This window comes from Trypanosoma cruzi, genomic scaffold (genome assembly GCF_000209065.1).
Source record: "Trypanosoma cruzi strain CL Brener 1047053516667 genomic scaffold, whole genome shotgun sequence".
In the NCBI taxonomy this organism is placed as follows: domain Eukaryota; phylum Euglenozoa; class Kinetoplastea; order Trypanosomatida; family Trypanosomatidae; genus Trypanosoma; species Trypanosoma cruzi.
Window position 1 is genome coordinate 7,316 of NW_001849478.1, and position 24,021 is coordinate 31,336.

General features: G+C 53.8%; 3 protein-coding genes and 4 pseudogenes across 3 annotated transcripts, besides 21 other annotated features; 6 read left to right on the forward strand and 1 right to left on the reverse strand.

Moving 5' to 3' along the window:
* Positions 1–2,709, forward strand: Tc00.1047053510197.5 (annotated as a pseudogene; the record flags this gene model as incomplete).
* Positions 1–6,384: a sequence feature (areas not merged during assembly with more than two copies in the genome that could not be assigned to a particular haplotype).
* Tc00.1047053510197.10 lies at positions 3,202–6,360 on the forward strand (annotated as a pseudogene).
* Positions 6,385–6,611: a sequence feature (areas merged during assembly that could not be assigned to a particular haplotype. This can correspond to areas where the two haplotypes were merged or to regions with more than two copies in the genome that were merged during assembly.).
* Positions 6,449–6,473: a microsatellite.
* Positions 6,612–7,770: a sequence feature (areas not merged during assembly with more than two copies in the genome that could not be assigned to a particular haplotype).
* Positions 7,771–8,174: a sequence feature (heterozygous, non-Esmeraldo-like haplotype).
* On the forward strand, positions 8,071–9,501 carry Tc00.1047053510197.20 (mucin-associated surface protein (MASP), putative; the record flags this gene model as incomplete). Its single annotated transcript, XM_813795.1, has 1 exon — positions 8,071–9,501. The coding sequence occupies one exon, from the start codon at positions 8,071–8,073 to the stop codon at positions 9,499–9,501; it is 1,431 nt and encodes a 476-aa protein (XP_818888.1).
* Positions 8,175–8,684: a sequence feature (areas merged during assembly that could not be assigned to a particular haplotype. This can correspond to areas where the two haplotypes were merged or to regions with more than two copies in the genome that were merged during assembly.).
* Positions 8,627–8,687: a sequence feature (GA-rich).
* Positions 8,685–8,791: a sequence feature (areas merged during assembly that could not be assigned to a particular haplotype. This can correspond to areas where the two haplotypes were merged or to regions with more than two copies in the genome that were merged during assembly.).
* Positions 8,792–15,843: a sequence feature (areas not merged during assembly with more than two copies in the genome that could not be assigned to a particular haplotype).
* On the forward strand, positions 11,040–13,292 carry Tc00.1047053510197.30 (trans-sialidase, putative; the record flags this gene model as incomplete). Its single annotated transcript, XM_813796.1, has 1 exon — positions 11,040–13,292. One exon carries the CDS (start codon positions 11,040–11,042, stop codon positions 13,290–13,292), a length of 2,253 nt encoding a protein of 750 aa, XP_818889.1.
* Positions 13,383–13,466: a sequence feature (T-rich).
* Positions 13,806–13,840: a microsatellite.
* Positions 14,206–14,226: a sequence feature (AT_rich).
* Tc00.1047053510197.47 lies at positions 15,024–15,617 on the forward strand (annotated as a pseudogene).
* Positions 15,844–16,104: a sequence feature (areas merged during assembly that could not be assigned to a particular haplotype. This can correspond to areas where the two haplotypes were merged or to regions with more than two copies in the genome that were merged during assembly.).
* Tc00.1047053510197.64 lies at positions 16,039–16,977 on the forward strand (annotated as a pseudogene).
* Positions 16,105–16,753: a sequence feature (haploid, non-Esmeraldo-like haplotype).
* Positions 16,742–16,806: a sequence feature (GA-rich).
* Positions 16,754–20,320: a sequence feature (areas merged during assembly that could not be assigned to a particular haplotype. This can correspond to areas where the two haplotypes were merged or to regions with more than two copies in the genome that were merged during assembly.).
* Positions 20,321–20,842: a sequence feature (areas merged during assembly that could not be assigned to a particular haplotype. This can correspond to areas where the two haplotypes were merged or to regions with more than two copies in the genome that were merged during assembly.).
* Positions 20,843–21,805: a sequence feature (heterozygous, Esmeraldo-like haplotype).
* Positions 20,949–20,971: a microsatellite.
* Positions 20,982–21,064: a sequence feature (A-rich).
* Positions 21,153–23,717, reverse strand: Tc00.1047053510197.80 (hypothetical protein, conserved; the record flags this gene model as incomplete). The annotated part of the gene is made up of 1 exon (XM_813797.1): positions 21,153–23,717. The coding sequence occupies one exon, from the start codon at positions 23,715–23,717 to the stop codon at positions 21,153–21,155; it is 2,565 nt and encodes an 854-aa protein (XP_818890.1).
* Positions 21,806–24,021: part of a sequence feature (areas merged during assembly that could not be assigned to a particular haplotype. This can correspond to areas where the two haplotypes were merged or to regions with more than two copies in the genome that were merged during assembly.) that runs on past the window's edge.

Here is a 24,021-nt window from a genome sequence, read left to right on the forward strand (position 1 = left end):
AAAATATTATTTATTCTTTCTTCTTCCTGGACGACACTAATCCGTTCTTTGATTGAAGCACTAATGCCTTGTCGCAGTTCTTTTTGGCCGTTGGTGGCTTTGGTGTTTGTTCCAATCAATGGCTCTCACTGGCGGCTCCAAGGCCTAATATCGACTGGCGTTGTCGCTCATGGGCCCACGTTGCTTGGCCCATCAATTGTTTGTGCAACTAGACAACAAGTTCTCTGTGGACGTGGATCGTGTTTCGCGGAATATTGCCACAACAGCTGCTGAGTGGGCTGGTGGTTGTTGCGTCCTGCATGACTCTGACGATGTTCTTGCGGATTTCACTCTGTTGCGTGTAAGTGATGTTACATCTGTGCCTCGTCGTGTGGCAGAGGCCTGAACCAACGGAGGACAGAGTGTTGTGATGAGTCAGGGCACAGACAACCCTCGTGTTGCTCATCGTTATGCTCGTTTTCACTGCGGTCCTCGACGTGGGAGCATTTTATTTTGTGCGGTATGGAGAGTACTCCTCCGGTGGCATATCGCCGTGTGGTGGTCTCTGGCTCAAAGGACCCTGTGGAATACTTTGTGAGGGCGAAGGATGATGGCAGGACTGTTGTGCCCGCACAGACGGAGACGAGAACAGGCTGGTTGATGTGCCCTGTAAGATTGCGCGCTCGATTGCGTCATTGGATGCGTGCAGGGCAGGCGGCTCTCCGGTGTTTGTTGGCTTCACGGCCAACCCGCTGGCCCCTTCTGAAGGGCATTCAAGAGCATTCGTTCCCTGAGGGTGTTTCTGTTGTGTGGTCCGCACAATGTAGTGCCCGCTCCATTGGGCTTTTTCTTTGGTGAGAGGATGGTCTGTTGCACCTCTTGGGCCCCTGTGGAGGGGGAGGGTCATGGGGCAACATGCCCACCGCTTCGGTGTTGGTGCACCGCGTACTTGTGGCCGCGTTACGCAGGAGGCATAATCCTCCGTTGCAGGATGAAGGTAACGTGCTCTTGTCCTTTCACAGCAATGAACGGCCTTCTTGTTATTTATTTTTAGGCGTTTCTGCAGGACAACGAGTTTGCAAATGGTTACGAGGGATGCGTGGCTGCAGGGCTTGAGCGCCGTTGGTTTTTTCTGACGGGCGGTGTTGAGGAATTACAGGCGCTTGCAGATGTCATCGCCGGTGTGAGGGCAGGTGTTTCAGCCACCCGAAGCGCGGCTGTTGGGAAGACGAGTTTCACTCTTGCAGTGGAAGCAGGCACCAAAGGGGCGAATGTGCGGGCTCACCACCCTACTCTCTGTACTGTTTTGCCGCGACGACTGGATCTGATCGCCAGCCACATTGAGCCGTCGCCATGTGGCCGCAACGTTGTCTCGAAGCGGTCGAGAGGCCGCAGGGCACGGCATTTGCATTCATTTGTGGAAGTGCCGTGGGAAAGAAATGCGGACCTTTCGGCATCTGGCGTCTCGCTGCTTTTGATGCCATATTCGGTGAGTCCGTGGGTACTGTCTGGTGCTCCTGCCTTTTACTGGATGATTGGAGCTGCTGAGATGTGGAGGGTATTTGCTGCGCCTTCTTTCAGTACCTTTTTCGCACGCCGTGTTCGAGACGGTTTTCGATTGCCGCATTGCATGGGGTGCTGCAAGGCGATGCATTATGCCACGCGATTGTGTTGTGGGTGCCGTGCGGTGAAAATATTTGACGTCGTTGAGGTGCCCTTGGAGGGTGGGGTGGCGATCCTCCGGCGCGGGTGATCACTGACGGGTTCACACGCCCCTTTGAATTTGCTGTCCCTTCTTTGTACTTTCATGAACTGGCCGCGGATATTGCAGAATATATTCAGGTTGCTGCGGTGCTCCATACATTCAAGGTGTTGTCCTCCGCGCCGTCAACCTCGGCAGCTGACCGGTCCCTTTGAAGGATTCGGGAGGAGGATCCGTCCAATTTGTTCCGCGGCTGGAGTCAATTCCTTCATTTCTGTCGGCTAGACACGCCCACACCGTTACATTGCGTTCCCTTCCCTCAATGGGAGAAATGGGTGGGGAATAACCTCGAGAGACGGTGGCACTTTTTGTTTCATCGCCGGGGATCGTTCAGCGGCAATTGATGCATCAGCCCTTCCTGAGGGTCGGCGACACAAACTCAGTGGCCGAGACGATTTGGATTGAAGTTCACAGGGGCAGAATGCGCGCTTTATTTCCGTGCTTGTGCCGATGGAATGCAACTATTTGCCCTTCCTGTGATGCCTCGTGTGTGCCATGACACTTCATTGAGGAGAGCACGAGGTGCTATTGACCATGCTATTTCGTTAGACGCCACGGCTCTTTTCGGGTGTGTGATTCGACTGTGTGGTGGGTCCGTTGAGGGGAGGACGTGGATGGGCCGCGCCTACCCGACTGCTGCGCCTCACTTTGCTGAACGCCCTGACCAAATTGCTGGTCCCCTTTTGCTTGCCTTACCGGGCCTGGCGACCTCTTGAGGAGCGGTTCGGCGGCGTGGACTGTCGGGCTGCTGAGGAGGCCGTGGCTGCACGGGATTTCCTGCGGATTTTTTTTGCGTTTCAGGACTACTGTAGAGAGGAGGACATTTCGTGCCTCCTCCACGTCCAGGAGAGTAGATGGAGGGATCGCGGTTGTGGGATCGCACTTCACGAGTGTCTGCGCCCGTTGATCGCGTCGACGGCGCGCTCTGTGTGTCTTCGACCACTGCCGGAGCATCCCGCCGTTTTTCTTCCGGTGAACGGGAAAATCCACCGACACGTCGAGGGGTGGTGGGGGATGTTGCAGCGAGGAACGCTTTAAAGGTTCTACAGTGAGGGAGCGGTGCTTGCAAGGATCCCGCAGCACTTGGGATTCTGCTTGCCTTTAATTTCTCCTCTCTGTCTGTTGGTTGGTGCCGTTTGCCGGAGGGCGTCTTGGCCCGTGCGCAACCGTCAACTTCTCTGCTTCTGTGTGTGGCCTCACATTTTTTGGTCCGTTGTGGACGGTGAGGGTAATTACTGTGGCGGTTGCGACGAAGCGGATGTGTTACGCCGTGGCTGGTGGCGCCACCCACTTCTTTGCCACATCCTGTTTTGATGCTTTTTAGATTTTAATTTTATTTCTTGCACACAAACACACTCAGGCTAGGAAGGAAGCTACGACCAAGAGCGGATCGCCACTGTGAACTTTGAAGGCGCTGAAAGGACCAACAGCACACACACCGCCCACACACACATATTTATATGCTCTCACGTGTTGCTGCAGTGAAGGCACCCCGCACACACAACCGTCGCCGCGTGACCGGATCCAGCGGCATGAGGAGGGAAGGAGGAGAGAGTGAACCGCAGAGGCCCAACATGTTCCGGCATCTCTTCTACTCTGCGGTGCTGCTCCTCGTTGTGATGAAGTGCTGCGGCAGCTGGGAAGCTGAGGCCGCTCAGGAGAATAATTTAATGACGACGCTGTTTAGGAAAGGGGATTCGTTTGATGATTCGGAGAACAAAAGTATGTCACAAGCGTTTGATTCTTTCCGTGCACCTTCTCTTCTTGTCGTGAATGGTCGTGTAGTGGCCATAGTTGAAGCGCATTACACAAACTCCACGGATAAAGAACTGTATGTTGGCCTTGTTGCAAAGTCGATGACGGTGAATGAAAAGAAATGGGCGAATGGAACTGCCATTGTGTTTGATCATTACGACATAAAAGTTTGCCGCCTGTTGAGCCCAACTTCTATTGTGGACAATGGAGAGATAGAGGCTGTTCTTGGGGGCCACGGCAAGTCAGGGGATCCATTGACGGAGTTGGTCGGTGATGGTAAATATTGGACGTCCAGGTACGCGAGTGGTCAGATTTTTGTTGGCGGGGTGGTGAGGAAAAGGAGTTTGGATGGGATCAAGGTACCACCTCGAAATTTTTTCCTGGCCTTCTAAAAACTTCAAAGCCAATGCAGAACCATACAAACAATTTCTGGGTGGTGGTGGCGCAGGCATTAGGATGGAGGACGACAGTCGCTATGCGCTGCCTATTCAAGCATTGAAGCATGATGGAAAGAAAGTTTCTTTGGTTGTCCTCGCAGAAAAATCTTCTTTTGATTGGGAGTTCTCAAATGCCACGAGTGATGATGGCTGCATCCAGCCTGCGGTTCTTGAATGGGAGGACGGCGATCTCGTCATGATGACGTCGTGTGACGACGGCAGCCGCAGGGTTTACTGGTCAAGCGCCATGGAGAGATGGTGGATGGAGGAATACGGCACTCTTTCACGCGTGTGGGGCAATTCGCTGAATCGTACAGGGCACGGCGTGCAGGGTGGCTTTGTCAGCGCGAGGATCGATGGACAGAGAGTCATCCTCGTCAACCGGCCGGTATATTCCGGGGAGGCGGGAAAAGAAACGGGCCGACTTCACTTGTGGCTGACGGACATGCAGCGCATTTATGATGTTGGGCCGATATCCGCTGAAAATGAGAACGTCACCGCCAGCACTCTGCTGTACGCCGCTGACGAAGTGCCGTCATTGGAGGAGGGAGAATCGAAGGAAGTAGAGGGAAGACTGTGCTGCTCTTACGAGGTTGCTGCTGCAGAGGACGGTAAGTACAACATTGCTTTTCTGGACTTGACGGAGAAATTGGAGGACATGAGGAAGGTGTTGGCTGCTTGGAAGGAGAAGGACGCGTACATTGTGAAAGAATACGGCTGCACGGTCGAAAGCAATGGTAAGAAGCGCCGGGAATGTGGTGTTGTTGGTGACCTCACGAAAGGGCTGGTTGGCTTCTTATCCAGCACGTCAACTGACAGCACGTGGAGGGACGAGTACCTCGGGGTGAACGCCACAACAACGAAAATAACGGGGGGAAAAGTGACCAGCACGGAGAAGGGCGTGAAGTTCCGGGGAGCGTGGGCGGAGTGGCCCGTTGGCAAGAAGGGGCAGAATGTGCCGTACCACTTTGCGAACCACAAGTTCACTCTTGTGGCGACGGTGTCCATCGACGGTGAGCCGAAGGGAGATACCCCCATTCCATTGTTGGGTGTGAGGCTGAGTGAAACCGACAGCCCGCTGTTTTTTGGTCTTTCGTACACCCACGACAAAAAGTGGAGGGTGGCATTCAACGGCAGTTTTAAGGCACCGTCGCATGATGACAATGTCGAATGGAAACCAAACACGAAATATCATGTGGCACTGCATATGGATTCTGATGATGGGTTGATGGTGTACGTGGATGGAGAGACGATATACGACAGCGAAGATGAGGTCTATGGACACGAGGACGATGAGGATTATGAGAGCTTTCCTCAAAAGTTAAAAACGCTGTTGAGGCCCCACGGCATCTCGCACTTCTACATTGGCGGGGACGGCAAAAGCGAATCGGGCAACATTGATGTGACGGTGAGCAACGTCCTGCTGTACAACCGCGCATTGAAAGATGATGAACTTAAAGCGCTAACGAAGGCGGACGCTGTTGGCACTCCAGAGGCGAATGTTCCGTCTTTGAAAGTTGCGCCTCAAAGCACTCATGCGAGTGAAACTCTTATTCAATCTGACAGTGAGACTTCTGTCATCAAAGAAGTGAAGCAAGACGCCACGTCATCACAGCAGAGACAAGGCGCACCAGATCGGCCACCAGAAGAGAAAAATAAAAAGGCCGCTGCTTCGGTCACGTATTCTGACAGCCATGCCGTGGCCGACACAAAGAGGAGGGAGGAGCAGATGGAGAAAGCGGCAACCGATGTTGATGACCTGCCGCCCCCCTTGTCTCCAGCACCGGAGGCAGCCAGCGGCCACAAATCACCCGATGCCGAGGATGCTCTCGGCGTGGAGCACCCTGAACAGGAGGAAGAGTCGTTGCTGCCCATCGTGGCTGGATCGACGGTGGATGAGACGAGTGAAACGGATGAGGCCATTCTGCAGAGTCGAACCTCTAACGATCCGGCGCAGCAAACCACTTTACCTCTTGTTTCAGAGGGCGTGGACGACGAGCCGTCTTCTCTCTCCACGTCCACCAGCAATCAACGCGGCGACCGCGAAGAGACGGAGGCGCACTCCCATGCTGCCGTGGGCACGAACAGCGGCCCCGACTCATCCAACACCACTGAAGTGACGACTGCGGATGTTACAACAGCCACCATTGAGCCCAACAGCGATCCAACAACTGTTCAACGCGAAGATGACGTGCCGGATGACGTTGGTGCTGCACCGAATCATCCGAGCACAGAGCCTGGGGAAAGAGATATCCAATCGGAGTCCAACGCAGCGCCGCTCTTGGGCAATGACCTTTTTGATGTGGAGAATATCACCGACTTGTTTTGTGTGGGTGTGAAGGGTGACAGCACCGTGCAGGGTTGTGTATCTCGGGTGCTATTATTGCTGCTGCTTCTGGGGCTGTGGGGCACTGTGGCTCTCTGCTGAGGTGTGAGGGTGGGTGGAATTGCGGCGTCCCGTGGAACAACAAAAGTGCAGCTTCCCAGCACAACGCACTGAATTTGTCAAGGAGACTTCTTTTTTTTTTTCTTTTTTTTTTACTTACTTTCTTCAAAAAAAAGTTTTTCTTTTTTTTTGCTGCTGGTGTTCTATTGGAATAATCCGCGCCCCTGTGTTTTTCTTTTTTTAATGGTCGCTTGCTACAATCCGTCATCAGTGATGCCATTCCCCCTTTTTGTTTGTTTTTGACCACACGCGTTGCCGGCCCTGCGGCTGTGGAGTCCCACGGACTGCACTAAAGGAGGATTGGAAGAACAGGCCGGATGCCGCGTGAAATGTTGGGGATGTTGTGTGGGCTGGTGGAATAATAATGCGATCTTTTTCTTTTTGCTTCAATTTTCTTTTCCTTTTTGGTGCGGGCAATATGTATATAAACACGGTTGATTTGTGCTGCTCGGCACATGAAATAAAAGGCCTGCCGCATCAATTTTCTATTAATTTTTCTTTTACTTTTGGGGGTCATTCCGGACTCCCACCCATTCTTTTTTGTTTTTTCCTTTACAATGTTCACTGCCGCTGAGTGCTTACGTGTCCCGTTGAGTGTTTCTCTGCTGGCTGTGCTGCTGACATGCCTCATTTTTTTCTTTCCCGCTAGAGGCACCGATGTTCCGCGACGACGATTGTTTCTGTTCCCCATTGCGATGGCACGAGGGTGACTGGGCGCCGGCCTGCTGAGTGCACTCGGAGGGGAGCGGACTGTGTGCGCCGTGCCTCACTGTGAGTGTGGGTGCCAATCCGCTGGGGAGGGGAGAAGTGAAGGACTGCGCTGTGGACTTGGATGCGTCCCTGTCCCTATTGTTGCGGCCATGTGTGTGCTGTGCGCATGGCACTATCTTGCGGTGCGACGTGGATGGCGTTGCTATTGCATGTGCCCTCGTGCATGCGCTGTGCGGCGGTCTTCTCTTCCCCATGACACCGCCCTTGTGCGTGTGCGGGACAGTGAAGGTTGTGGAGATGTGTGATGGAGTGAGGGTGGCCGTTGTTTCCGCACATTTGGTTCTTCCACACAAGTGGCACCACTCGGCAGCCTCTCGCAGCACCCAGGCCGTGGATTGAGAGGATGTGAGGGTTTGCTGAAGGAGGACAACAAGATGCAGCGCATGACGGCCAACCTGATCGGCCGTGTGTTTGCAGCGCATGGAGCACGTGCGCCAGTACGCGTTGGACGTAGCGCTCATGATTGTGGAGGAGGGGCGGCACGACGTTGTTGCGCTGTGTGTGTTGCGCGGCCGTGGCATGCCGGCGATTGTGAGGGACGTGGAGGACGCGGAGCTGTTTGACTGAGGGAGGAGGTGGTGGCGGACGTTGCGGCGCAGCGGAAGCGCATGACGGCTGCGTGTGGTGGAGGGGCGCGTGTTGAAGTGAGCGTGGCGTGCCTGTGAGGGCCTGAGGAGAGGGAATAACAGCAACAGTGACTGTGGGGATGTGAGGAACGGTGCACGTCGAGGAGCGCTCTTCTTTTTTTTTTAGATTGTTGTTGAACCGCGCCCACCCAATTGTTGCTGTTGTGGTGCGTGGCTCTCATTGCTGGATGGGACGGTGCGTGGCTGTGTGACTTGTCTCTCTTTCCTTTGCTTTCACTCTGCGTTGACGGGTTGTTAGTTTGTGGTGAAGGCTGCACGCAGGTGACAGGAGTGATGGCGATGATGGCTGGCCGTGTGCTGCTGGTGTGTGCCCTCTGCGTGCTGTGGTGCGGTGGAGTTTTTGGGCGCGCGATGGACGATTACTGCAGTGAGGGTGGCTGCATTGCGTCAGAAGTGTTGGGAGCGTGTTTCTCCCAAATGTCAGGCGGATGTAATAAAACGGCAATTACGGTGCCATTGCGGTCAACGTTGCCCATTACTGCCGTTGAAGCTTTGGCTGAAGGAGAGACTCCTGTTGCAGGACTCAACGATTCGGGTTCAAGTGAAGACTCCGTCGCTGTTGTTCCTGTTTCTGTTGGTGCCGCTGGTGCAGCTGCTTCTCCTTCTGGCCCTTCTGGTGGTAGCGACGGTAAAAATGAGCCTTCAGGGCCTCCCTCTTTGGATGTTGATTCTTCAGCTGACAGCAGTAATGGTGAAGCGGGATCCAGAGGCAGTACTTCATCTAACGCAGTGGGAGATCCCCCAAGAGAAAATCCGTCGCCTGATGTAGCAGCAGCGGCCCACAACTCCCCGCTACCCGGTGGAGTGGCAGGAACGACACCCGGCAATAAAGGCGAAAAAGAAGAAGAAAAAGAAAAGAAAAAAGAACTGGACGAAGAAAATAAAAGGAATCATGGACAAGAAAATCAGTCCCGGCCTGCAAATCAAAGCGAAGGAGAAATTGGACGAGAAGGTGAACGACTGCACAAAAAAACAAAAGGGCCAAAAGGAGAAAAAGAACAAATACAAGTTGTCGAACACTCAATCGAAAACCAGGGTACACTCCATGAACCAGGAAAACAACCACGAGAAATAAAGCGGGAAAATGACCAAAGTAAGCATCAAAATGAAGAACTGAAAGCAGGTCAAGAAAAAGAAAATCCACTGCAAGCAATAAAGCAAAATTCAGACGCTGAGGAGGAGAAGGAAAAAAAAAAACGACAAGACCAACGACCGCAAGAAGTAACGGCACCGCTCGCTTCATCTTCGGGGTCAGAGGCGAAGCGAAAGTCACAGCCACCTGTACCACCAGAGGCATTGCATACGAAAGAGCTAACTGACGATTTAAGAGAGCAGCTGGAAGAAGAAACCCCTTTGGTTCCCGCGCAGAGTAAATCCCATGGAACCACTGACCCACAATCGTCACCCGCATCAGCCATTGCTGGTGGAGCTGCTGTCACTCATGATGCAGACGAGGAAAACGCAACAGGTCGCAACGATGATGAACCCACTGAAACAGTATTTACAGAGGACCATCAACAGCATGAACATCCCGAAGATATACAAAAACAATCCGCGAAAGACAAAAATGCCGTTAGTACAAATGATACGGCGACGACTAGCGACAGGGACGGCAGCACCGCGGTCTCCCACACCGCCTCCCCTCTTTTGCTTCTTCTTGTTGTCGTTGTTGCGTGTGGGGCTGCTGCGGTGGTGGCCGCGTGAGAGTGAGGGAGAGAGAGCCATGCACCGCCCGCACACACTCGTCCTTCTCTCACTGTGTGTGTGTCCCCTTGCATGGACTCTCGCCCTCACCTCACCCCACGAGGCACACACATAATGTGCCCATTGTATATATGCATGCACACCCATGCAGGCCCGTTGGTGCTCTCTTTTGCACGACACGCACCGCTGCCGTCCTGCCTGGCTGCATGGGCGGAGCACCGTAACTGTTCTGTTTTGTTTTTATTGCATTGAGTGGGCGACCTCGCTCTCTCTCCCTCTGTGTGTGTGTTTTGCTTTACGGGAGCAATGAGAGTGTGTGTGCGCTGGTCTTCCCACGCTTCGGCTTTTTGTTTTTATTGTTTTCTTGTGTTGTGGTTGAGTGCATCCATTCGGCGGCTGCGTGTGTGTGTGTGTGTGATGATATGGGTAATTTGCGTGTGTGCTATCTGCCTCTCTCTGCCGTTGCTTTCTTCAGACTCTCTTGTGGTGCACAGCTGCTCTGCAAGTATAGGCGCTGACAAACAAACAAGTACATACACATATACACACGACATGCCGCTCACGCTGTGGAGAAGACTGAACGGTGGGAATGCGGACACAAGATTCTCTCTGCGGTTGCTTTTGCGAAAAGGGTGTGACCCCGCGATTTGCCTTGTTGACTTGATGCGTTCTTTATTTTGGCGGCGTGCAGCCATTTAATGGTGTGACTTTGAGGGTGTCTGGGGTGAGTGTCTATTGACTCTCTTCCAACAGCTGCACCTGCCGATGTGTCTCTGCCGTTGTGGATCCTTCGGCGAAGACTCCTCCGGCTGTGTGCGACGAAAAAGCGGGAGAGCTGGAGGAGACAAGAGCAATACGACTGGCGGCAGCGCATGAGTGCTGTGAAGGGCACTTGTGCCCTTTTGCATTTCGCCGGTTGTTTTTTGTGTGGGCGTTGCTTAGTGTGCCGACGCGTGACGAATAAAGAAGCACCCGCCGTGGCTCCTGCTGCTGGTGGTGACCGTCGCTGTGTGTTCCCGGTGCACTGTTCTTCCATCTCCTGTTCCGTGTGTCTGTGTGCGTGAGTTGTTGTTGTTGGGAGTGGCTGCGGTGGGGATGATGATGCCACTCACTGTGGATGGGTGGCGGTGCTCACTGTTTCATCCTCTTTTCTTGGCATGTTTCTCCCTATTTCTTTCTCAATCACACACGAAGAAAGCAAACAAGCGCTAATCGCTACTGTGAAATTCGAAGGCTCTGAAAGGACCAACAGCACACACACCGCACACACACACATATTTATATGCTCTCACGTGTTGCTGCAGTGAAGGCACCCCGCACACACAGCCGTCGCCGCGTGACCGGATCCAGCGGAAGGAGGGAAGGAAGAGAGAGTGAGCCGCAGAGGCCCAACATGTTCCGGCATCACTTCTATTCCGTGGTGCCGCTTCTCCTCGTTGTGATGATTTGTGCGGCACTGCACGGCATGGACTGGTGTCCTGAGGTACCAAGTTCGGGAACTTCATAGGGAACATATTATGCTTGGAGAGATGTGAGAGATGAGAAGAAAAGGTGAGTTCGCTCCGCGTTCCGAGTCTTTTGAGATGAGCGGTGATGTGTTTGCCGTTGCCGAGGCGCAGTGCAAGGAGGAAGGTAAAGGCGGTGCCACTGGGATTGCCTCGAGGCTACTGACGTCGACTGATGAGTCATCAAAAGAGGAGTTGGATAAAAATAAACTGAAGACTCAGGTACTGGAGGAATGTCCTTCCGAAGAAGCAGCTTGTGCCTCCCAAAAAGCTGCTGGGGCTGATTCCCAAAGTAAATTTGGAGGAATTGTGGCCCGACCAACCACAGTTGTGCAGGGAAGTGCTATTTACATGCTTGCTGGAATCTACATGCGTGAAGGTACAACTGATTTTGATGATCATTGGGGACTTTTGCTGGCGAGAGGGAACGTTAGTGTTGATGGGGATGATGCCCGAAACAAAAGAATTTATTTGACTGATGTTGACGCTCTCCCGAGCACTTCTAATACTCAACGAAAAGAATCTTTGAAAGCATTGATTGGAGGCGGTGGATCGGGCGTTAAGATGAATGACGACACGCTTGTGTTCCCTGTGGAAGGCATGAAGGCGAACGAGGATGGCGCTGAGGAGGATGGAAAGGCTGTCTCGCTGATCATATACTCGAAGGATGCTAAGAGTTGGACGCTGTCGAAGGGGATGTCTGCCGATGGCTGCAGCGATCCCTCCGTCGTGGAGTGGGAGGAGGGAAAACTCATGATGATGACTGCGTGTGATGGTGGCCGCCGCAGGGTGTACGAGTCCGGTGACAAGGGGGATTCGTGGGCGGAGGCACTCGGGACACTCTCGCGCGTGTGGGGCAACAAACACACGGGACCTGAGAAGGGCGTTGGGAGCGGGTTCACCACAGCGAGGATTGAGGACAGGGATGTGATGCTCGTCACTCTGCCGGTGTATTCAAGTAAGGACGGCAATGGAAATGGCGTACTCCATCTTTGGCTGACGGACAACACGCACATTGTTGATATTGGGCCGGTATCCGGGAAGGAAGAGGCGGATGTCACCGCCAGCTCCCTGTTGTACAAAAGTACTGAAAGTAAAGATAGGAAGGATGAGTTGATTGCACTGTACGAGAAGAAGGGCAATGGGGAGACACCATCACACGATATGGTCTCTGTGCGTCTGACTGCACAGTTGGAGAAGGTGAAAGAGGTGCTGGCGACGTGGAAGAAAGTGGACGAACGTGTCTCCCAGCTGTGTTCCACCTTACTTGCTGGGAAGGATCGTTTAAGTGAAACTGCCTGCAGCGCTGGTAAGATCACGGATGGGCTGGTTGGCTTTTTGTCCGGCAACTTCTCTGAGAGCACGTGGAGTGACGAGTACCTCGGGGTGGACGCCACAGTAAATAATGATGGTGGGGCGAAGAAGGCGGATAAGGGCGTGAGGTTCACGGGGCGTAGCGCAGGGGCGGAGTGGCCCGTTGGCAAGCAAGGGGAGAATGTGCCGTACCACTTTGCGAACTACAACTTCACTCTTGTGGCGACGGTGTCCATCGACGGTGAGCCGAAGGGAGATACCCCCATTCCATTGTTGGGTGTGAAGATGAATGACGATGGGTATCCTATATTGTTGGGACTGTCGTACGACAAGGAAAAGAAGTGGCGGTTTCTGTGCGGTGGCGGACAGAACAAGGAGCATAGCCGCGATTGGGATCCGGAGACAACGAAGGAAGACCACGTGGTAATTTTGCTACGGAACGGCAACCAGGGCTCCGCGTACGTCGATGGTCAGCGTGTGGGTGGGAATGCACCATGTGGATTGAAAAATACAGATTCGAAAGAGATCTCGCACTTCTACATTGGAGGGGATGGAGACAAGACACGGAAACAAGAAGACGTGTCTGTGACTGTGACGAACGTCCTGCTGTACAACCGTCCGTTGGATAGCACTGAGATTGACGCTTACAACCCGAATAAAGCCTCCATTCCATTTCTGGTGAACACGACTATTGAAGGAACCGTGTCCTCGTCTACTGCTGGACGACAACAGCAGGCGGGAAAGGAACCGTTATTGGAGAGCAGTATTGCAAACGGGGAGACGGCGGGAGGAATGGATGGGCAGGAGGAGGAGGTTAATACGCAGGACAGGGACGTAAATGCTGCGGCACTCAACAGCGGCCTCGGAAATGTGTCGCAGGGGAATAACAGTGATGCCGGCACTTTGCGTGAGAGCAGACTGCTGCCATCGCTGCTGCTTCTGTTGGGACTGTGGGGTTTTGCAGCTCTGTGAGGAGTGACTGGCTGCCGCGTGGGACACTTGCGACCTCCCCCGCACAGAATTACTTCCCCGATAACTAATTTATCCTTAAGATAATTTGCTTTTTCTTGCCTTTTCTTTGTTGTGCGTTTTTTCCTTTTTCCTTTTCTTTTTCTTGCAAATCATTTCCCTTTTTTTTTTGCTTTTGGGGGCAATCACTTTGGACGTTGTTTTCTTTTCTACTCTTCCCTCTTTAATTGTTTGTTGCTGCACTCTTCCTGCGAGGGGTGCCGTGTGTTCCGCCCAACCGCTCCACTCGCACATCCACCGACACGCTCATGACGACGGCCCTGTGCGCCTCGCCTGCTGCACGCATGAGGAGGGGCCGCGACGAACGGCGCGCTGAGGGAGCCGTGACGTGTGGGCGTGCGACGAGGGCCGGTGGGGCGGCGCACACATTTCTTCCCTCTTGTTTTGTTTTCTTGCGGCCAGGGCGGGCAGACACCCGCAGCGCCACACACACACAGCCGCACCCTGCCGCCGTGTTTTTCTTTTCTTTTCTTTTCTTTTCTTTTCATTTCACGCGCTGGCAGTCCCGTCAGCATTTCTCTCCCTCCTGATGATTTTTTTCTTTTGCTGCGCTCACTCCCGATGAAGTGACGCGACTCCCGTCATGTCTGCGTGCTTCTCTCAGTCCCCACACACGAGTGACTGTGCTCTGCGGGCCGCACTCGCACGCCGATGAGAGGGCTGAGGGGAGCAGCAACACGCGGATGACCCCGTGAAATATAAACGATGTGCGGACACATGGAGGGTCGGACGGTTGAAACACACGCAACCATCTTTTTAATTTTCTTTTCGGGCAAAATACATACGGACAGTTTGGTGTGGCCACACGGCAGCCAGGCGATTTTTAAATTTGTGTGGAACAGTAATGGACGATTTCTTTTTTATTTATAATTATTTTGTGTGATGGGGTTTGTATAAGACGAAGGGGAAAGCTTTTTTTTGTTTTAAATAAATCTTGTGTGGATTGCCGCTGCTTGGGCTGCAGTGCAGTCATGAGTTTGAGCGGTCCTCTTCTTGTTGTTTCCGCCATGCGTCTCTGCTGTACATTTTTGTGCGTCCCTCCACATACTCTGCTCCCTCTTTTCTGCTTCTTTGCTTTGTGTGTCTGCAGGCACACACACACACACACAAGATGCACATTGCAGTGGATATGAATGCTCCTTTTGTAGTGCATGCTGGCAGTTGCGTGTGGCGGCTGTTGTCTTCTTCCGTGGCCATGAGGAGAAGGGAGGAGAGGGAGCGCGCACCCCGAGTCTCTTTTCCTGCGGGTGTGATGCACCGCGTGTGGCTGCGTTGAGTTGGGCTCCGTGTCCCGTTGAGGGCGGGATGGCAGGAAATTTTGTTGCCGCGTCATGGATCGATGAGGGTTCGCTTGCGCGTGTGGCTGGTGTGGTGGCCGCGGTGTTTTTGCCGTTTCCCTGGGGCTGTGGCGATGAGCTGGGGGAGATGGTGGTGGATGTCTTCTCCTCCTGCATGGTGGGTGGCTGCTGGCGTTGTGTGCCTTCGTTGCGTGGATACCGCCTCGTGGTGTGTGAACTGTGCGGCTGGGCCTGCTGCCTCTCCTCATGTTTTCTGCTCTCACTCGCTTTATCCGCTGCACTCCGTCCCTCTCCCTCCTGTTCCATTACTTTTCCTTCTGGCTCACGGATCAGCTCACTGACACCAGCGACTCCACTACGGGTGATTGTGACTGCGATGATGACGATGGTGACGGTGCGGCTTCGTGTGGTGTGCGCCGTGTTGGTCCTTGCGCTATTGTGCTGCTGCTGCAATTCCGTGTGCGTGACGGCGTGAGGAGGCGATAATAATGATGACAGAAGTCATCTAAACCATATGTTAGGGAAACCAGATTTTACAGGAAATGCGCTTGATTCGTTACAGACAGAGAGTGGGAGAAACTGTGAGGAAGGTTTGAGAAGTCAAGTACCTTCTTTGCCAAAGGAAGCAGATACCGCCATTACTGGACACACACCAGTTCCGCCACAGCCACTACGTTTTTCTAACGATAATCCAGAGTCACCAGGTTTGGCGACGCAGTGTCGACACACATAAGGTGCGACCGGTAAGTCAGATGCACAAAATAAATAGGCGGAGGAATATCCACAAGGTGCTGAGAATCATACGGCAAAGACATCACGTCAGAAGACAAAAATGACAAATAAGACAACGACGACCACCCGCGCACCGTCACGTCTTCGCGAAATCGACGGCAGCCTCAGCAGCTCTGCGTGGGTGCGTGCCCCGCTGCTGCTCGCAGTATCCGCGCTGGCGTACACCGCTGTGGGCTGAAAGGGAGCGTGGGCTGTGCGTGCCAGCACTCAGCCACGGGGACATGTGTGCGTCTACTGTGGTCCGATGTATGAAGTAAGAGTGATTATGATGATCGTTTTGCTTTGTTTGCTTCCGCTGCCCTGCTGTGCGCTCCGCGTTGCTTCCCACATCCGCCACGTTGAACGCGTCCCAGACACACTCATATGCATGCTCAGCGAGGCCTTGAGTTTGTTTTTGTTTTTAATACATTCTGATATGCAGGGTGGTGCGCTTTTTCTTGCCCTTACTGATTCCCTCTGTCATATGTTGTGTGTGCGTTGCTGGACTGCTGCCTTTTGTTACTGTGCGTGGCTGTGTGACTTGTCTCTCCTCTTTGCTTTCACTCTGCGTTGACGGGGAGTTAGTTTGTGCTGAAGGCTGCACGCAAGTGACAGGAGTGATGGCGATGATGACTGGCCGTGTGCTGCTGGTGTGTGCCCTCTGCGTGCTGTGGTGCGGTGCCGCGTCGGCCAATGGTGGGAAAGATGCCGAAAAGAAAAAGGATGAAAATTCCGGGGGTTCAGGACCTGATGCTGGTGTCGGTAGTGCTGGACTGCAGGCAATGCCAGTTTCAGTCAAGGGAGGTCCCGAAAACGCAAAAGCATCGTTGGGTGCACAAACAGGAAACAGCACCAACCAGCAAAGTGTGGTCACATCACCACCTGAAAGCCCAATCAGAGCAGAAGGGCAAGCAGAAGATGAGGATGAGGATGCGGATGGGGAAGAAATACCACCAACACCACTACCTGAAGGAGGAGGAGGAGGAGGAAAGTCACAAGCCGCTGATGGAAAAATGAAAATTATAAATGAAAGTGAACCAAAACCTGAAAAACAACGCCAAGTCAAAAGTGGAACACAAAACCAGTCAGAAAAAGAGACAGAACCAAATGCCCAAGTGCAAGCAACCAAAAAAAGAAAAAGAGGGAAGTGGACTAAAGCCGAATAATCACCAAACTCCAGTCCAAGAAGAGGATGGAATAAATGGAGAAGGACATCAAGTGACGCAGGGAAAAGAACAACAAACAAATGTTGAAGCAAAAACACCAATTAATCCTGCAGGAGACTATTCTTCGGGACAACACAAAGGCAATGATGGTTCCAATGAAGAAGAAGAAGGGGAAGAAAAGGATGATGAAACAGAAAAGGAGCGAGAGGAACAAAATCAAGAGAATCCTCCAGGCAAAGAACAAGAAACCAAAACTGGTGCAAACGCCACTAATCAACCAAACACGATGCCTGGCGACAATGACGGCAGCACCGCGGTCTCCCACACCGCCTCCCCTCTTTTGCTTCTTCTTGTTGTTGCGTGTGCTGCTGCTGCGGTGGTGGCCGCGTGAGAGTGAGGGAGAGCCGTGCACCGCCCGCACACACACTCTTCCTTCTCTCTGTGTGTGTGTCCCCTTGCATGGACTCTCGCCCTCACCTCACCCCACGAAGCACACACATAATGTGCCCATTGTATATATGCATGCACACCCATGCAGGCCCGTTGGTGCTCTCTTTTGCACGACACGCACCGCTGCCGTCCTGCCTGGCTGCATGGGCGGAGCACCGTAACTGTTTCTGTTTTGTTTCCATTGCATTGAGTGGGCGACCTCTCTCTCTCTCCCTCTGTGTGTGTGTTTTGCTTTACGGGAGCAATGAGAGTGTGTGTGCGCTGGTCGTCCCACGCCTCGGCTTTTTGATTTTTTATTTTGTTGTGATTGAGTGCGCCCATTTTACTTTTTGAACGGCGGCATGCTGTGACGGCGGACACTTTAATCTTCTCTTCTTATATTCTCATATTGTTTCATTGTTTCAAAATTGTCACCCTCGTGTATTCTTGTCGGGCCACTAAGTTTGTATACGCCTGCCATGCGTCAGTTGATCCACGTCACCCCGCAGCCACCAGCGCTGCTGTTACTTCTGCTTGTGATGATGTCTGTGATGTGTTGTGCATGCGGGTGCCTTGCTGTCACCCTGACGTGCCCTTTCTCCCTCTGACAAGGCGATGCGTGTCGCCAGCGCGAAGTCGATCTCGGCTGTGGTGAGGGACGTGTCCTTTTGGAGCAGAGGGTACGTCGCAGGCATACACCGTCATTGTGAGGAATGCATGGGCGCCTATCTGCGTCGATGTGTCGACAAGGGACCTGGATGATGCCAGGAAGTATTGCAGCTCAGAGCGGCATTACGCAATGAATTCATTGGTGGCAATTGTGACTGTAACGATGACGTTTTTTTCTACTGAGAATAGGGAAAGTTTTCTTTTCGTTATACGTTGCGGCCAATATTCGTTGATAGGCTGAGGACTGTCCGTAGAAACGTGGCCAGTTTTTCCGTCCCGAACGGTGCTATCGTGCGAGAGGGGTTATCCCACAGCATGTGCGGCAGGGCCTCCCGTGGACCGTCAGGCGGCTGAGCGGCTGGTGGTGGTTGCAGTAGCGGAGTGGCTGGAGGGCTATGGCTGTCATTGGAGCTTGCAGAGGTGCGTCGTCCGTTTTTTGCTCGTTGACACACTTGACATTTTCGGTATTGACCTGAAAAGTTTGCACTCCGCGGCGATGCATCGCTCAGCCCTCGTGCCGTTTCGTCTCCAACAGGCGTCATCACGTCCGAGTTCGTGCTTCGTGGCGTGGATCCAGGCGGACATCGGTGGTGTGCCAGCAGTGCTGACAGGCGGCGGTGGACCAGTCCATAGCTCACCCCTAGCAGCATAGGGAGCAGCGGGATTTGCCGACAACTCTCTCTGTGCGGCATGTGTCCTTCCCGTGGTTGCGGATGGGAGTGGTGTCCGCCGTTTCCCAGGAACTTCGCAGGCTGCCGTCAGAGAGGTGTTGGTCATCGTTCAGTGCGAGCAGCGGGCAGAAGGTGCAAGATGGTGCAGAAACGCATTCAATATTTTGTCGGTACCAGGTGCCACGCCATGCAAAGAGTCGCGGATGGCGAGTCAAGCGCACACGGCGAGAAGAGAAAATCCATATCCCAGTCACCAGAGGCACGCAAGCACAAAGTGTGCAGAAAGCAGTGGGGATCGTAGCACGTGCGACTCGGACAGTGTGACGGACGCGCGGTGTGCCTGCTGCCGAGGCGGAGCGAAGTCGCAGTCCCAACAGTACCGCAGCACAGCCGATCCCAGTGAACGGGGACGTGGTGCCGCCATGCCTCGGAACATCACAGGCCTGGGATCGAGAGGGCACCAAGCTGCTTCGCACGGACCTCTTAACTGCATGGAGAAGCCACCGCGGAGGGCATGACTGCGGTCCTCCCGTTTGCAGAGCACTTCAGCTCGGGGCAGGCTACCTCCTGGTGAGGCTGTGTACACACTGCATGCTACCGTTGCAACACTCGGCCTGCTCCATTCCGTCCGTACTAATACCTCTGGAGCTTTCACGGCTGCCGCGCGGTGTGGTGCGCCTTGCCGCTCGTACGGTGCCTCGGTGCATCTCCAACCATGTGATCACAGAGGCCAGAGGTGTTGCACACGCCGAGGTGGATGCATTCCATTCAGCTTCACGCAGGGAAAAGACAGCATGTTTCCATAGTGGCAGCATTCCTGCCAGTTGCGGGATGCCGTCCTCCGTCCCCGCAGTCTGCAATACCAGAGGGTGGTCCGGGTCCATGTAAACGGGTGGACGTCCAGTGGAAGACACGCAGTACGAGTTGCGCAGTCACTTCGGGAAACGAGACGCTGCGGCCGCTGATCCACGTTGCCTGTGCCGGGTCGTCGGACAGCTCAGAGTCCATGCCGCTTGGGGTGGCGGCGAGGTCCTCTCCTGCCGTCGTGGATGGTGAGCGACCGTCCCGCAGCTCATGGTGTGAATTCAGGTCGCAAATAACCGCTGCGGGGCATAAGCGAAGAATGGTGCTCGCAAAGTGAGCTACGTGTGAAATTGCCAAAGTGAGGCTGCAGAGGTTCACCACGTACATGCTGGGGCTGGCCGGTGGGCACACGCGGAAGGCGGTGGTTTCCAGACAGTTGGTGCCACGAGCGACAGGCGCTCGCACGGCAAGGTGTGGCGCACCAAGAAGGCCACGCCACCGGTACGCCCACTGCAGGCCTGGTGGAGGTCACTGCAGCCAATGAGCCTCGTCGCTGGGGCACTGTGGTGCCTGCACTCGTGGAGAAGAACCATGCCAGGCCGGTGCTGCTACAGTCGAGCAGCAAGGGCAATCCTGAGGGGCGAAGGGCATGAAGGTATGAGCTGCCAGAAAACTACGAGGCCATCCTCATCGAGGCTGCGGCTCCTGCGGACACCACCGCGGCGGGTGATGCCGACGGAGTGACCACAATGAAACGACGACTGTGCGGTTCTGTCAGTCGGGCTGCAGGCAAACCGCCTCGCCGCTCTCCACAACCGACAGGGCGTGGGACCTTCTCGAAGGGTGACGCCGTCGTGGTCCCCATCACGCTCGCAGCAATGCCCTGCCGCAATCACTCCCACACAAAGAGACAAGGAAGTGTGTGTGGATGTGTGCCGAGAGCACAGCGACTGTCATCATAAGAGGAGGCCATCGCGGCACCGTCCGCCACGCGTCAGCACACACCGAGCAACGCACGCACCCGGCAGAGCAAATACATAGGGGAGAGAAGAATGACCCCAAGAGCAGGCAGCACCCTCACGCATGGCGGGCATCGTGCAGCCGCGTCAGACGAAATCCAACCAAATGCAAAAAGCGTCCCACACGCATCCATACAACGGCCCCGTGATCCCACCGTAGGCAGACGCGCGGCGACCTCGCCATTTCAGCACGGGATACGCAATTCGACGCCCCGCCGTCGCCAAGAGCATTCCTGCAGAGCACTGTGCAAATGCTTGTGTGTGTGTGTGCTGAGAAAAAAGAAAAGGAAACACATCAGCACAGCAAGAGGCACAGCTGGATGGCAGCGATACATGCGGTACGGCCAGACCTCAACAATCACGCACGGTGGCAGCACACACCATCCACAAAAAAACAAAACAAAAAAAAAACACGGCGGCAGGGAGTGGCTGTGTGTGTGGCGCTGCGGGTGTCTGCCCGCCCTGGCCGCAAGAAAACAAAACAAGAGGGAAGAAATGTGTGCTCCGCCCCACAGGCCCTCGTCGCACGCCCACACGTCACGGCTCCCTCAGCGCGCCGTTCGTCGCGGCCCCTCCTCATGCGTGCAGCAGGCGAGGCGCACAGGGCCGTCGTCATGAGCGTGTCGGTGGGTGTGCAAGTGGAGCAGTTGGGCGGGAACACACGGCACCCCTCACAGGAAGAGTGCAGCAAGAAACAATTAAAGAGGGAAGAGTAAAAAAGAAAAAACGTCCATAGTGTTTGCCCCCAAAAGCAAAAGAGAATAGGGAAGAGAATAATAATAATAATAATAATAAAAGAATTTTGAAAAAAAGAAAAACATTTAAAAAAAGCAAAAAAAAAAAACTTTAAAACACACAAAAAAGCAAACAGGAAAAAAGTAAATAAGAGTTATTTGAGAAGAGATATTCATTGCCAGGTGTGTGTGTGTGTCGGGGCAGCGGGGGTCGCAAGTGTCCCACGGCAGCCAGTCACTCCTCACAGAGCCGCAAACCCCCACAGTCCCAACAGAAGAAGCGATGGCAGCAGTCTTCTCTCACGCACGGTGCCGGCATCACTGTTATTCCCCTGCGACACATTTCCGAGACTGCTGTTGAGCGCCGTGGCATTTACCTCCCTGATCCGTGGCTGGATCCCTTCCTCCTCCTGCCCATTCGTTCCTCCTCTTGTCTGCATTGTTGGCTCGCCATCAGCAGTAGAACCGCTATCCACAGTTTGAGTTCCATCGAGAGATGTTCCTGACGTCACCTGCACTACGGACTCCTCTTCTGCTGAGGGAGTACTGACAGTGGACACCGCTGTTGTGGATGCACCGCCACTGCCCGCACCTTTACTGCTCCCCATCGACTGTCCCTGTTCCGTCAGCTGTGTTCCGGCAGGAGTAGACGGAGTTTCGGTTTGCTGAGCATTCGGGGTCACCAGAGGAGTGGGAGGCACAACGGAACCAGAAGAAACGGTTGAAGGATCCGACGGCTTCTCTTCCAAAGATGGAGTGGGAGCTTTATTCGGGGTAAGCGCAGTAATCTCTTCAGAGCTCAACGGACAGTTGTACAGCAGGACGTTCGTCACGGTCACAGGCACGTCTTCTTGTTTCCGTGTCTTGTCTCCATCCCCTCCAATGTAGAAGTGCGAGATCTCTTTTGAATCTGTATTTTCCAATCCACATGGGGCATTTCCACCCACACGCTGACCTTCGACGTACGCGGAGCCCTGGCTGCCGTTCCGTCGCAAAATTACCACGTGGTCTTTCTTCGTTGTCTCCGGATCCCAATCGCTGCTGTGCTCCGTAGTTGTCTTGCCACCGCACAGAAACCGCCACTTCTTCTTTTCTTTGTCGTAGGACAGTCCCAGCATTAAGGGATTCTCATCGCCATTCATCTTCGCACCAAGCAAAGGAATGGGAGAACCCTCCTTCGGCACACCGTCGATGGACACCGTCGCCACAAGAGTGAAGTTGTAGTTCGCGAAGTGGTACAGCTGATTCTCCCCTTGCTTGCCAACGGGCCACTCCGCCCACGCTCCCCGGAACTTCACACCATCGGAAGCCTTTGTTGCCCCATCATTCCCCTTTACTTTGGCGTTCACCCCGAGGTACTCGTCACTCCATGTGTTATCAGAGAAGTTGCACGACAAAAAGCCAACCAGCCCATCTGTGACCTTAATATCAGCACTGCAGGCAGTTTCACTTAAACGATCCTTCCCAGCAAGTAAGGTGGAACACAGCTGGGAGACACGTTCGTCCACTTCCTTCCACGTCTTCAGCACCTCCTTCACCTTCTCCAACTGTGCAGTCAGAAGCACAGAGACCATACCGAGTGATGCGTCCTCATCACCGCTCTCCTTCTCGTACAGTGCAATCAACTCATCCTTCTTATTAGCACCACCTCCACCTTTGTACAACAGGGAGCTGGCGGCAACGTCTTCTTCCTCACCGGATACCGGCCCAATATCAACAATGTGCGTGTTGTCCGTCAGCCAAAGATGGAGTACGCCCTTTCCATTGCCGTCCTTACTTGAATACACCGGCAGAGTGATGAGCATCACGTCCCTGTCATCGCCAATCTTCGCTGTGGTGAACCCGCTCCCAACGAGTTCAACCTTTTCACCCTTTTTGTTGCCCCACACGCGCGAGAGTGTCCCGAGTGCCTCCGTCCACGACTTCCCCTTGTCACCGGACTCGTACACCCTGCGGCGGCCACCATCACACGCAGTCATCATCATGAGTTTGTCCTTCTCCCAATTCACGACGGAGGGATCACCGCAGCCATCGGCAGACATCCCCTTCGGCAGCTTCCAACTATTATTATCCTTCGAGTGTAGGATCAGCGAGACAGCCTTTCCATCCTTTTCGTTGCCATCACCCTGGTTCCTCTTCTTTCTCGTCCCTTCCAGCGGGAACACAAGCGTACCGTCCTCCATCTTAACACCCGATCCACCGCTGCCAATCAGCCGCATCAAAGATTCGTGTTGTTTGACTTTATAATTCCACGGGATAACGTAAGTGTCATTCCAGTAAATTCCGTTATTTTCTCCTTCCTTATTACTGACGTTCCCTTTCACCAGCATGAGTCCCCAGCCACCTGCCTGATCATCAGAGGCACCTTCAAAACTGTAATTCCCAGCAAGCATGTAAATATCACTTCCCTGCACAACTGTTGTTGGCTTACTCACATGTATTCTCGTGCCGCTTTTGGTGCCAGCCTGGTCCGCTATACGGCAGGAGCATTCGCCTTGTTCGGACGGACATTCCTCCAGCACTTGTGTCTTCAATTCAGTTGTGTCCAACTCCTTGCTTGCTTGTTCATCAGTCCACTTCAGAAGCTCCGAGGCAATCCCAGTAAAATCTTTATTAGTACCGTCCTTGCAATGCGCCTCGGCAGCGGCAAACACATCACTCCCCACTTTCAAAAGACTGGGAACACGGAGCAAACTCACTGTTTCTTCATCTTTCTTACCTCTCCAAACATAATGTTTACCCTTTGAACATTCCGGGGATGACGCCTCACCAGCAGCCGCAGCTCCACTAGTGCCGCAGCAGAACATCACAAAAAGAGGGGGAGCAGCACCGCAGAATAGAAAACACGCCGGGACATGTTGGGCCTCTGCGGCTCACTCTCCCTTCCTCCCCTCCTCCCTCCGCTGGATCCGGTCACGCGGCGACGGTTGTGTGTGCGGGGTGCCTTCACTGCAGCAACAAGTGAGAGCATATAAATATGTGTGTGTGGGCGGTGTGTGTGCTGTTGGTCCTTTCAAATCCTTCGAATTTCACAGTAGCGATTCGCGCTTGGTCGTAGATTCCTTCCTAGCCTGAGTGTGTTTGTGTGCAAAAAATAAAATTAAAATCTAA